General features: G+C 49.9%; 1 protein-coding gene across 1 annotated transcript; it reads left to right on the top strand.

Moving 5' to 3' along the window:
* The first annotated feature begins 1,033 nt into the window (after positions 1–1,033).
* On the top strand, positions 1,034–11,513 carry LOC107148654 (keratin, type II cytoskeletal 75). Its single transcript, XM_015493393.2, has 9 exons — positions 1,034–1,749; positions 2,261–2,475; positions 3,443–3,503; positions 3,858–3,953; positions 4,792–4,956; positions 6,800–6,925; positions 7,064–7,284; positions 8,616–8,650; positions 10,806–11,513. The coding sequence occupies exons 1-9, from the start codon at positions 1,102–1,104 to the stop codon at positions 11,030–11,032; spliced, it is 1,794 nt and encodes a 597-aa protein (XP_015348879.2). The 5' UTR covers positions 1,034–1,101; the 3' UTR covers positions 11,033–11,513.
* The last annotated feature ends 726 nt before the right edge of the window (positions 11,514–12,239 follow it).

The raw sequence follows: 12,239 nt of genomic DNA, 5'->3' as shown, positions 1-12,239 counted from the left end.
AAAGAAACAATGTTCATATGTTGTGTTTCTTTTGAATCCCCACAGGATTTGTCACAGGATAGAATGGAGCTGGCCCCTCATTAATACTTGTGTGAATATCAGGAAGGAATGGACTCAAGAAACATTTACTAGCTGGCCGCAGTGGTGCACACCTGTAACCCCAGCAACTTGGGAGACTGAGGCAAGAGGATCATGAGTTTAAAGTTAGCATCAGCAACTTAGAGAGGCCCTAAGCAATTCAGTGAAAGGGCCGGGGATGTGGCTCAGTGATTAAGTGTCCCTGGGTTCAATCCCCAGTACAGAAAGAAAGAAAGAAAGAAAGAAAGAAAGAAAGAAGAAAGATAGATTTATTGAGCACTTACATAGTCAAAGCAAAAATAGTGTTCACAATGACACTCATTACACAACTATCTTACACACAAACTGAAGCTCAGAAAAGTTGCATGACATGCCTAACATCCCTCAGCTGTCATTGGCTGGACTAGCATTCAAACCCAATTCTTTCTACTCCCACAACTTCTGTCCACAGAAGATGGAGGGCTGGCCTTTAAAGTCACTTAGGCAGGGTGCACACGTGTGTATACACATGCATATACACACTCATGCACCAGAAAAATCACATGTGACTTATGAAAGAGAAATGAAAGCTTAAGAGCAAAAGAACAGGACAAGCAACACCAGGTGGATGTCTGTGGAAGTGTGCAGCAGAATTTTCAAGATCTGGAGGGCCAGCCTGATGGGATGGGAGGAACCGGCAGTAGCTTCTGAGAAAATCCTCAAGCACAGGAAGCACGCCAAGGAACAGGAAACAGTGAATCGCAGTGGCTTGTATTGACACAAGCTGTTTGGACAGGAGGGAGTTGGTCCCAGGCCTAAAAAAGCGGTTTAGAAATGAGGCAGTGTTTTTTTGAGTCCATTAAAAGATGCATGATTAGGACATGACTGAAAGTAATTAACTTGCTTCTCACTGGTCTGCTGATCAAGTTGCAACTGGAAAGGAGTTTCCACGTGGGGGAGGGAGGCAGGGAACCAACCAGTGGCTTTTCTGCCATTTCCCAGGGGGTGCTGAGTGTGAGCTCACGCCTGGCGAATGCCTAGGGGATGCCATCAGCAAGGCCCCCTTCATTAGAGGAGCCCCGCCCCTCCTGGGTGCCCATAAAAGCCCACGGACCCACGGCTCCCCAGCTGCTGTCTTCTCCATCCTCTTCTCGCGCCTACCTCGGGAACTCCTGGCCACCGTCTTCACCCACCATGTCTCGGCAGTCCACCATCACCTTCCAGACGGGCAACCGCAGGGGCTTCAGCACAGCTTCGGCCACCACCCCAGCCTTGGGTCGCTCCCGCTTCAGTTCCGTCTCCATGGCCCGCTCCACTGGGGGCAATGGAGGACTGGGCAGGATCAGTGGGGCTGGGGCCGGCTTTGGAAGCCGCAGCCTCTACAACCTAGGGGGGACCAAGCGGGTCTCCATCGGTGGGTGCGGCGGCAACTTCCGAAGTGGCTTTGGCAACAGGGCTAGTGGTGGATTTGGGGTCAGCAGTGGATTTGGTTATGGGGGTAGCATTGGAGGGGGCTTTGGTGGCCCTGGCTTCCCCGCCTGTCCCTCCGGAGGCATCCAAGAGGTCACCGTCAACCAGAGTCTCCTGACTCCCCTCAACCTGCAAATCGACCCCACCATCCAGAGGGTGCGGAAGGAGGAGCGGGAGCAGATCAAGACCCTCAACAACAAGTTTGCCTCCTTCATCGACAAGGTGGGACAGACTTCCTCTGTCTCATTGCCTTTGGGTAAACAGACTCTGGGGGAGGGCCCAACCCAGAGGGAGACACTAACACAAGGGTCCCCTGGGAAGTGTTTCAAATCCAACAGGTACCAGTCATGCAGCCCTGGCATTTTCAAGTCAGGCTAGCTGACCCACCTTGTGGAAATGCTCCACTGTCCTCTCTGGGGGTCTTCGGTGCTGGTTCAATGTGGAGAACAGGAGAGCTTTCAGTGAAAACCCTCACCAGAGCTGGAGGTGTGCAAAACAACCCAAGCATGGAGGCTTCTCCATAGAAGCTCTGGGCGCCTGTACCCACTCCATAGAAACCCTGGGGAACTTTGGGGTAGCTTCATGGGCTTTCTCATTTGGGGTTGGAGCTGTCAATTACATAGTTGCCAGTTGGTCATTGGGTGAAAAAACATCTTTCCCTCCCTTCTGAATAGGAGCATCTACTGCTACCTCCCCAAGATGCTCAAGATTGGTTCTCTCTGCTCCCCTCCAGGTGCGCTTTCTGGAGCAGCAGAACAAGGTCCTGGAGACCAAGTGGACCCTCCTGCAGGAGCAGAGCACCAAGACTGTGAGGCAGAGCCTGGAGCCCCTCTTTGATACCTACATCAATGACCTCCGTCGGCAGCTAGAGGGGATCACCACAGAGAGGGGCAGGCTGGATGCTGAGCTGAGGAACATGCAGGAGGTAGTGGAAGATTTCAAAGTCAGGTAAATCAGAGACAGGCTCCTGGCCACACATGGCCATTCCAGGGCTCCTTTTACTGAGGACCAGAGAGGTCCAAAGGAGCAAATGCCAGTGCCAGCAGAGAGCTTCAGAACTTGTCATCATGATCCCATAGATAAAGCAGCATTGAGGGGGTCACAAAGAGACCTTCATCTCACGGGTAACTATTAACAAGGAGCCCATTCTTATCTATTGCTATGACTGCAAAGGGTTGCCAGCATCATCTAACTAAAAACACTGCTCCTGATGCTAGAAGCATAATACTATTTTACCTTCAGCAAGTTATTTCATTCCATCAGATGTGGACTCAGTGACAGAGAAACTTGCATTACTAAGATGGCATTAGCTCAGGAGTGAGGCGAGGTAGCAAGGAAGAAGTGGGAGCTTCCATAGGCCACTCTGACCTTCCTCATGGAGGCAAATTTTGTCTGCATGGTATGGGAGGTAGCCAATGGAAGGGGACAGCTCTAGCTAACTTACCTGGCATACCCTGGGCTTCCGAGTTTGGGCTACACCTAGTTACAAAAATCTCACTGCTCAATGGCCACCCTGAAGTTCAGGGAAATATGTCAAACTCTACCTGGAACAGTGTCCTGAACAAGCAAAGCTTACTCTATAGTTTTAGCCAATAATTGAGGCAGCAAACTTTTGTGAAAATTCGAATTGTGCTTCTATAAAGGGATGACATTGCCCAAGCACGCATTTCTACTCCTATTAGTTTTATGCTCATCTTCTAGCCTTATAAAAGTTTTTTTTTAATACCTAGCAGAAGAAATTATCCCCCTTTTATAGAGGAAGAAATAGAGGTTAAGTGAATCACCCATAGTCACATGCAGGTCAGCCGCAGAGGTGGGAAGGATTTGAGGTCTCTTAATTCTTGCTCCACCAGCCTGGGAAGAGTTAAAGGGAAGTCTTGCTCAATAGCCCACCCCCTCGCCCCTGTCCTTACAGGTACGAAGATGAAATTAACAAGCGCACGGCTGCTGAGAATGAGTTTGTGGCCCTGAAAAAGGTGAGGGGCGATGTCTCTCAGAGGAGATTTAGCACTGAATCTAGGAGTGTGAGGGAGCCTGACCCTTGTGACACCCAAGAAATGTCACTCAGTCTTGAGGCTATCTAGAGAGCTCTAACCTGCCCGAATGTTCCCTCAGTGTTTAAGTCCCCAGTAAACCTGCTCAGGTTTACTGTTAAACCAGGGAAATCAAGCTCCTAGCCTCAGTAATGGCTCACTCCCAACCCCAAAGCCCCAGACACTGAGTTCTCTCGGGTTCAAGCTAGAAGGGCTGGGAAGGTCTCTCTTCTGCTACTTTGGGGCTGACTGCTTGGGGCAGGGACCTCAGAGGAGCCCCCCATGTTGTTGCTCCAGGATGTGGATGGTGCCTACATGAACAAAGTGGAGCTAGAGGCCAAGGTCGACTCTCTGACAGACCAGATCAACTTCCTCAGGATGATCTTTGAGGCAGTAAGTCTGCAAGTATTTTTGTTCCTCCCAGGTCTGAAGCCTAGAAAGAAACGGGTGTGGCAGAATGTCATTCCCGTAGTGTTTCTACCCAGAACCTTGACAGATGCCTCAAGCTAAGGGTCTTGGGGATAGTGGGAACCAGGGAGAATTGTTTGGAACTTTGTCACACTAAGCTAGCCCAGCTCTGAGACTTCTTCCCTGACTCCACGGCATGGCAATCCTACCAAGGAGGATATGCTGATTTCCAAATTTTAGGTCACTTGGTAATATTCCCAAGGACTCCAGGCCTACCTGCTCCCTTCCCCCTCCCAGAAAAGTTCAAAGAGGCTAGCCGCCCTTCAGCTCATTGTCCAGGGGGTCTCTTGCCCCCTGAAGATGCCTCATTCAGGACCTTGCCCCATTGAAGGCTGAGATCTGGGTGCATCTGCAAAGGGAGAGAGGGGAAGGAAGGAAGGACCTGGGGGTAGCCAGGTCCTAAACATCACCTGATCCTGAAGAAACCACTCGTGCTGGTTTTTTGAATAAAGATATGTCATATTCAAGTCTATGCAGTATGGATTCAGAAGACTCTACCCATCCTCATACCCAGGGAAGGCACACTGATGGGAAACTTGAGAGGTGACAGTGGGAAAAAGACTCCCACCACACAGGTCAATGGCCCAGAAACTTCCCAGGACAGGATGGAATCCCTTCAGTAGCTGGAAGTACCCCTTGGACAGCTGAAAGAATCTCTGCTAGGGACACCAAAGAAGGAATTCCTACTCTAGACAATTAGTCACGGTGGGGAATCCAAGATCCCTTCTTTCTGTACCTGCGTGACTGAGTGTATGCCCTGCAGGAGCTGTCCCAGATGCAGACCCAGGTCAGTGACACGTCCGTGGTCCTCTCCATGGACAACAACCGTAGCCTGGACCTGGACAGCATCATCGCTGAGGTCAAGGCCCAGTATGAGGACATTGCCAACCGTAGCCGAGCTGAAGCAGAGTCCTGGTACCAGACCAAGGTGAGTGTGGGCACCTTGCCGATAGGTTCTAGGGTCAGTGTTCCCTGAGATTCCACATCATCACTTCACTCAGGAAGCATTTCCATTTCTTTCCACTTGGCAGGAACATCTTTGATGCTGTGAGCAACTAGCCCGAAATGCATGTGGAAACATCATATATTGCCAGGGCAATGCTGGGTGCTCAAAACCCAGAGCAGGGCTCCACGGTGCTCACCCGGTGAGCAGTGGAGACTCTAAAATAACCAAGAAATAGTCACAGGGCACTTTCTAAAGGGGACATTTATATATACTGAGCTCCTACCATCCGCCAAGCAGGGTTACAGGGTTGTAAATGAATAAACCACAGAGAACCCAAGATCTGGGAGTTATGGAAGGGAAAAAGATGGCAGTAATAAAAAGCTGCCATTATTAAAAGAAGTGGGTCTTTAGCCCAGTAGGGAAACAAAGAAGGGAAAACAGTTGCAAAGAAGCAGGAAAATATTGAGGGCTGAACCAGTAGCTGGAAGGCAGGAGTGTGCACCTTGTGGATAAGAGAGTGAAAGGGGAAGTGGGGTGACCACAGAGAGCTGCTGTCCAAAGGCAGCATTTACCATTAGACCAGCTCCCTGCCAAACCCAGGCCCCTTTCAGAGGGCAGCCAATCACCCACACACTGGCTCCTGTCCCTTGCACTTAGTCCCTTCTGGTTGGCAGCACGGTAGAAAGGAAGGAGGGTATCAGGTGCCAGGTGTCTACAAGGCAGATCCTTGGCAGTGAGAAGAGGCAGGGTGCCCTTCACCCCAAGGTGAAGTGATGGAAGTTTACAGTGAGCAACTCCTTATGTTGTTCCTTCTAGTCATGAATATCTAGAAACAGAGGAAGCTGGCTATACTTGAGGCAGCAAACTTCCGAAACTGAAGAGATCTTGGCTCTGGCAAGGGTGCTCCTTCTGTCAAGAAAGGTGTGGGTGTGACTCTGGTATGCCAGAGGACATAGGGTAGAATGATTTCTTCTAAGTGAATGTGTCCCAGATAGGCACTATTAGACCTGGAACCACTGAGATTGGAGACTCTTTTACAAAGGTCAAAATTGCAACCTCGGGCTGGGGTTGTGGCTCAGTGGTAGAGCGCTCGTCTAGCACTTGTGAGGCACTGGGTTCGATCCTCAGTATCACATAAAAATAAATAAATAAAGGCATTGTGTCCATCTACAGCTAAAAAAAGTTGCAGTCTCTGCAGCATCAACCTCATCTCCCTAGCACACACTTGGTCTGGATACATGCCTGAGGCCAGAAATTCCCCAGGGACAGTAACCAAGCCCACTCCTCACTCCTAGAACTTGCCATCTTCTCTCCTGCCCCCAGAATCCTCACACGCAGTTTCATCTGTCTGGAATGTTCTCCCCACAAACTGACCACTTCAACCCTTTCTTCCCTCCTTCAGATTACAGCTCAAGCATCTCCATCCCTAGAGAGACTTATCTTATCACTCCCTCCCCACTTCCAAGTCTACGTCAGGCTCCTTTATGACACTCTCAAGGACCCTATTTCCTAAAGGACACTTTTCACCATTTGAAAGTGTAATTTTGGAAACATGCTGATGGGATTAGTGGCTGTCTCCCTCAGTGAGCTGTGAGCCTTGGGGGAGCAGGGGCCTGACTGTACTGCTCATGGTGTTCCCAGAGCAGTACCTCTAGGAACCTGCTACCTGCTGCCTCCCGGACAAGCAGGGCGCTCAAGGAGCACTGGCTGAATAGAGAGAGGCAGGAGCAAGGGACTGGGGAATGAGTGGGCCTGTTGGTGGCCCTCAGGGAGTGCCTAGGCCAGGCGTTTGGCTGTGTGACCAAGTCTGCTCTGGTCTTGTCAGTATGAGGAGCTGCAGGTCACAGCGGGAAGGCATGGAGATGACCTCCGCAACACCAAGCAAGAGATCTCCGAGATGAACCGGATGATCCAGCGGCTGAGAGCCGAGATCGACAGTGTCAAGAAACAGGTAAAATTTGGACAAGGCCAAGAGCTCCTGGAATGTTCATTTCCTCTGGGTCTTCCTGCCGTCTCACAGGACTGTACCTGGGGGCACCATGCCTCCCGGGGCTGGCAGCAGGACTCATGCTCCCTCCTTTCCTTCCAGTGCGCCAGCCTGCAAACGGCCATCGCTGACGCAGAGCAGCGCGGAGAGCTGGCCCTCAAGGATGCACGGGCCAAGCTGGTGGACCTTGAGGAGGCCCTGCAGAAGGCCAAGCAGGACATGGCCCGGTTGCTGCGTGAGTACCAGGAGCTGATGAACGTCAAGCTGGCCCTGGACGTGGAGATCGCCACCTACCGCAAGCTGCTGGAGGGCGAGGAGTGCAGGTGAGGGGCAGATGTCCAACTCCATCCTCCAAGCAAAAGGAGCTCCCTCAGCTGCCTGGCCATTCTGAGGGGCACAGGGTGCTGCAGGCTGAAAATGGGACCACAACACAGGTAGAATTGGGCTCTAAGAACTTAGGTGTAATTTTCTTCCAGGCTGGTAAATAATTTGAGGTGCAACTACGTTTAGTACCCCATAAAAATCTAACACCTCAGCAGATCCAAGGAATCACATTCTATCAAAGGAGAAATCTGGTTACAAGGCAAATCTCAAAATGTGGTTTAAAAGGCTCTGGACCCAGCATATACTATCCCAGTAGTTTGGGCTTCTAGGTCTCCCACTACCTAGCTATGTAACCTTCAGAAAGTCAGTTTCCCCTCCCTGGCCCTCAGTTTCTTCAATGACAAAACAAAGGAGCTATGTGATATGTTCCCCAAAGCTCAGATGGAGCTTGGTGTTCCTTGGTGCTGTGCCAGTTACTAACTATATAACTACAGGCAAATTTCTCAAGCTCTCCACATCTGTGTTTGTGCCTATAGAAGGAGACCATAATAGTTTTGATCTCATGTGGTATTAAGAGGTTTAAAATAAGAGACTGTACATGAAACTCTTTGAACAATGCCTGGTATGCAACTGGTGTTCAATAAATGATGGCTAGCATTTGGTTAAGGGCTGTGGAGTTAGATGGACCTGGCTTCAAACCCAGCCTTCTGACCACTGGCTAGATAATTAACCTCTAAAGCTTTAATTTTCCCTCTGTAAAATTAAGACAGTAATACTTACCTAATGGGGTTGTTGAAAGAATTAAGTGGCATAATGTAAGTCCCAAGTACTCAATAAATGTTAGCTCTTATTAAAGTTCTAAGTACTCATTTATGAGTGCATACCAGTTGCTAAGACAATAATAGACTGATTGTTGGTATTATTATTTTTATGACTCAGACTCCCTATAACAACCTCAGTGCTGGCCTAGTATATGACAATAGTCCCTTGTTGAGAGAGAAGTCTTGTTATAAGACAAGCTCTGCCTTTCCAACTGACACCAGTCTGTGATTAGCCTTTATTTTCTTAGAATGTGTGACAAATTTAACAAAAAAATGTGTTCCTGAGATTATAGGTTTCATTCCCATGAACCTCAATCTCCACACTTCGTCACTCATTAGATTATTTTTAATACTATAAGTATTTACAAAATTTCAACTTGCATAACTTCTGCAATAAAAATAATAAAGGGGTTTTTAATGCATTTAAAGTAATTGCAAAAATGTCACTGCCAATGGCCACAAGCTGCTGGACACCATAGTAACCTTCCTTCTCCCCTCCTCCCAATCAGGCTGAGTGGAGAAGGAGTTTCTCCAGTTAATATCTGTGAGTATGACATCCTTTTTGTATTATTTGGAGTGTGTGCTTAAGGGAAGGGAGGTGGTGGGCTTGCAGAAGGGAAAAGGTATTAGGGGGAATCCCACTGAAAGGTTACGTTCTGAGAAGTTTTAAGGGTTTTGCTGTTGTTGTCGTTGTTTTTGGATATACATGACAGTGCAGTGTTTTGACATATCATACATACATTGAGTACAACTTCTCATTCTTGTGGTTGTACGTGATGTGGAGTTACACTGATAGGAAATGTGTGTCTGATTCATTCTACCGTCTTTCCTATTCCCATCCCCCCTCCCTTTCCTTCATTCCCTTTTCTCTAATCCAATGAGTTTAAAGTTTTAAGTCTGTTTAAAAGAAAGCCATATTAGGAGAGAGGCTTTAATATGACATTTCTTACCTCTTTATGAATGACAGAGCCACAGAAAGAAGACTGGGGAGGGGGGTTGCTGTAATTGTTCTGCATGGGTTTAGAAAACCTCTGCCATCTCTCTCATCTCCCAGAATTCCACACCTGAGACTGGGGGCTACAAGTCTAACTCAGACCTCCAAGATGAGTGTCTGATGTAGACAGAACTTAGGAAAATCACTGGTTTACCTTGGATCTCTGGAGGCAGCCTTCATGCTAGGCACCAGGGCCTGGCCCATCAGGGGACCCTGCCTCCAAACAGTTTGGGAAGAATTCAGTGTGTGGCTCCACCTTGCAGAGCACAAGCACAGGAAGTTGCCAGGGGTTTCCAGGCAGCCAGGGCAGCATGGGACACGGCAGTTGGGTACAGTGGTCGCAATGCAAGAGAGGTGTTCCCAGCGTGCCAGTAAGAGCAGAAGTTGTCTCTCACAGAGCTCAGTGCTGGTATCGGGAGGCCAACAGAAATAACTTTGGCAGCTCACACTCTACAAGTGAGTTTGGTTTTCTTGATGAAGGATTCATAAGAGCAACTGACTGAACAAACCAGTGATTCTAGAAGCCAGAGTCCTCTGAACTACCCTAGCGTCCGCCCTCCCTAATGCCTCGTCTAGTGGTTCCAGACACCCTCGAAGCTAATTTGGGGAACAAATGGCATAACATTGAGGTTCCTTTCTCTTGAAATACACCTGTGAGTCTGCCTTAGTTTCCTAGGGCTGCTGCAACAAACAGGCTGGCCTACAACAACAGAAGCGTACTATAGACGAGAAGTCCACCATTGGGGTGTCAGCTAGGCTGTGCTCCCTCTGAAACTTGTAGGGGAGAATCCATCCCTGCCTCTTTTTGTGGCAGCCATCAATCCTCAGTTGTCCTTGGCTTACAGCTGCCTAACTCTAGTCTCTGCCTCTGTGATCATGTGGCTTTGTCCCCGTGCACCTGTCTTCACACAGCTGTCTTCCATCTTTTAATCAGGACCAGTCACACTGGATCAGGGCCCACCCTTAAAGACTTGTCTTAACTTGACTACATCCACAAAGATCCTATTTCCAAATGGGCCATATTCTCAGGTGGTTGGAATTAGGGCTTTAACAGAGTTTGGGGAAGGATGGTTCATCTGCTAAGAGTTCATTTTTCATTTCAGTTTTTCTTCTGTAAGACCCAAACCAGGGTATTAGTATGTCTAAGCAATGAGTTAGGAGAATACCAGGTTGGTAGGAGAAAAGAGGCAGAGTTAACTGAACAACAGGTTCATCTTTGGTGTTTCAAGAATATTCTAGCCCCTCTCTTGGATTCAGAGGGCCTAGGCTGGGGACAGCAAATGAGAAGCAGCAGGATTGCCCCCTAGAACTTGCCAGAAGGAAGGGAGACTCCAGAGCCAGGTCCAGAGAGGGACCCAGTATCAGATGGAGCAGCAGGGAGACAGTGGTGGAGTCACAGGGAAACAGCTTCCTGGAGAGGGGTAGTCTCCAATAGGTTCTAGAAGGAGAAGGGAGGTACCAAGTAACAGAAGACAGGCAGCAAGCCATTCTAACCTAGGAGAACACCCAACACTACAGCTGGGAAAGGCAGGCTGGAGCAGAGGACAGAATCTCACTAAGCTGGTGGGGAGACTGCAAGGAAAAATTGTTGCCTGCGAGAACACCCTAGACCCACCCCCAGGACCTCCTCAGGACACAGACCCTGGCAGCCCTGGTGTCTTCCCTCCTGTGCTTGATTCTCATCATGTGTCCTCTCTCCCGGCAGCTGTAGTCACCTCCACCGTTTCCAGTGGCCATGGCGGTGGTAGCAGCCTTGGAGGTGGAAGTCTGGGTCTCGGTGCAGGCAGCAGCTACTCCTTCACCACCAGCGGCGGGCACGGCCTGGGGGGTTCAGGATTCACTGCCAGTAGCAACCGGGGCCTGGGGGGCAGTGGCTCTAGCGTCAAGTTTGTCTCTACCACATCCTCCAGCAGGAAGAGCTACAAGCACTGAGCATAGCCCCTCAGCACCCTTGCCCCACCCTGAAGCCTGTTTTCACTCACACCTAAACCTGGACATCCAGGTCCTTGCTCTTGTCTCCCTTCCACGAGGCCCACCTATGGTGCTGGGAAGCCTGGAGACCTGGCTGAACCCCACTCCCTGGCCAAAGGCAGTCTCCAGGCTCCTCCTGGCACCTGTTTTGTGCTAGCCATGCAAAAACCAAAGACCTCTTTCTTCCAAAGTTCGTAAGAAGCCTATCTTGCAAGGCCTCGGCAGTCTGCAAACACCCCTTGGGCTCCCCCTTCCTCCCTCCCTCCCTCCAGTTGCAGTGATGGGGAGCCTGTGTCTCCGAGGCTGTTTCAATGCCAGGCTGTCCCAGTCTGTCTCAGGGTGCTTATAAACTGCCTGCTGGTCTGAGTGCTCCTCTGTTCCCTCCCTGGAATGTGTCTATTAAATGCATGTGTAATGTGTTGTCATCAAGCCCTCTGTTTGCAAAGCTTATGGACCAAGAACAATCCTCCTCCTTCCCAGGCTGTCCCAGCGCAGAACTACTCACAAGCAGGCTCCCAGCACATCAGCCCTTGCCCCATTCCTTCGAAGCCAAGAGAGAGGTATGGGGAGGTCAGGAGACCACCAGTCTTCCTCCCCTAGCTTCTCCCACTTCCTCTTACCTCTCTTTGGGATACCTTGTTTGGAAAGCCCAAGCCCCTGGGCAGAGGCCCTGCCCAGCTTCCCTTTCAGTATGTCATACAGGGCGATGCCGTCCCCTCCCCAAACTGGACTGTTCCTGGGACACTGACGTAGGGTGGGCGGCCCAGCCTTCTGCCAGCAAAGGAGTCGATTGTTCCCTGACAGCTTCAAACTTGCAGACCTGAGCAGAGAAATAACAGGCCACAGAGAGGAGTTAAAAGTCAGCCCTGGGGCCAAGAAGAGGAGCCATTTAGACCATAATTGCAGGCAGCAGTGAGACATCCAGGAAGGTTCCACATTCCTGATTTTATGAGTTCCCTGGTCCCCTCCCATCAGGCCTGAGCCTGGGGTGGCCTGGTGGGCTCACCCAGAGTGAGGCTAAGGTGGATTTGGAGGGGTTGGGCTCAATGCTCAGGACCAAGAGTGGAAATGATGAGAGGAACAAACCAGGGATGTGGAAACACTTGTGCGGGCGAAAGAGCAGGACATTAAAGAACAGGGGAGGGAGCAGTCATGCATCAAAAGAGAG

This window comes from Marmota marmota, unplaced genomic scaffold (assembly GCF_001458135.2).
Source record: "Marmota marmota marmota unplaced genomic scaffold, marMar, whole genome shotgun sequence".
Taxonomy (NCBI): domain Eukaryota; kingdom Metazoa; phylum Chordata; class Mammalia; order Rodentia; family Sciuridae; genus Marmota; species Marmota marmota.
The sequence above is the reverse complement of the archived record's forward strand: the minus strand, read 5'-3'. Positions and strand labels throughout refer to the sequence as shown.

Excerpts from the sequence above, each read along its gene's own strand:
- LOC107148654 (XM_015493393.2), top strand. The coding sequence starts at position 1,102 with ATGCCATCAGCAAGGCCCCCTTCATTAGAGGAGCCCCGCCCCTCCTGG. Across the intron at positions 4,957-6,799 it reads AGTCCTGGTACCAGACCAAG|TATGAGGAGCTGCAGGTCAC; the intron begins GTGAGTGTGGGC and ends TGGTCTTGTCAG. Across the intron at positions 6,926-7,063 it reads TCGACAGTGTCAAGAAACAG|TGCGCCAGCCTGCAAACGGC; the intron begins GTAAAATTTGGA and ends CTTTCCTTCCAG.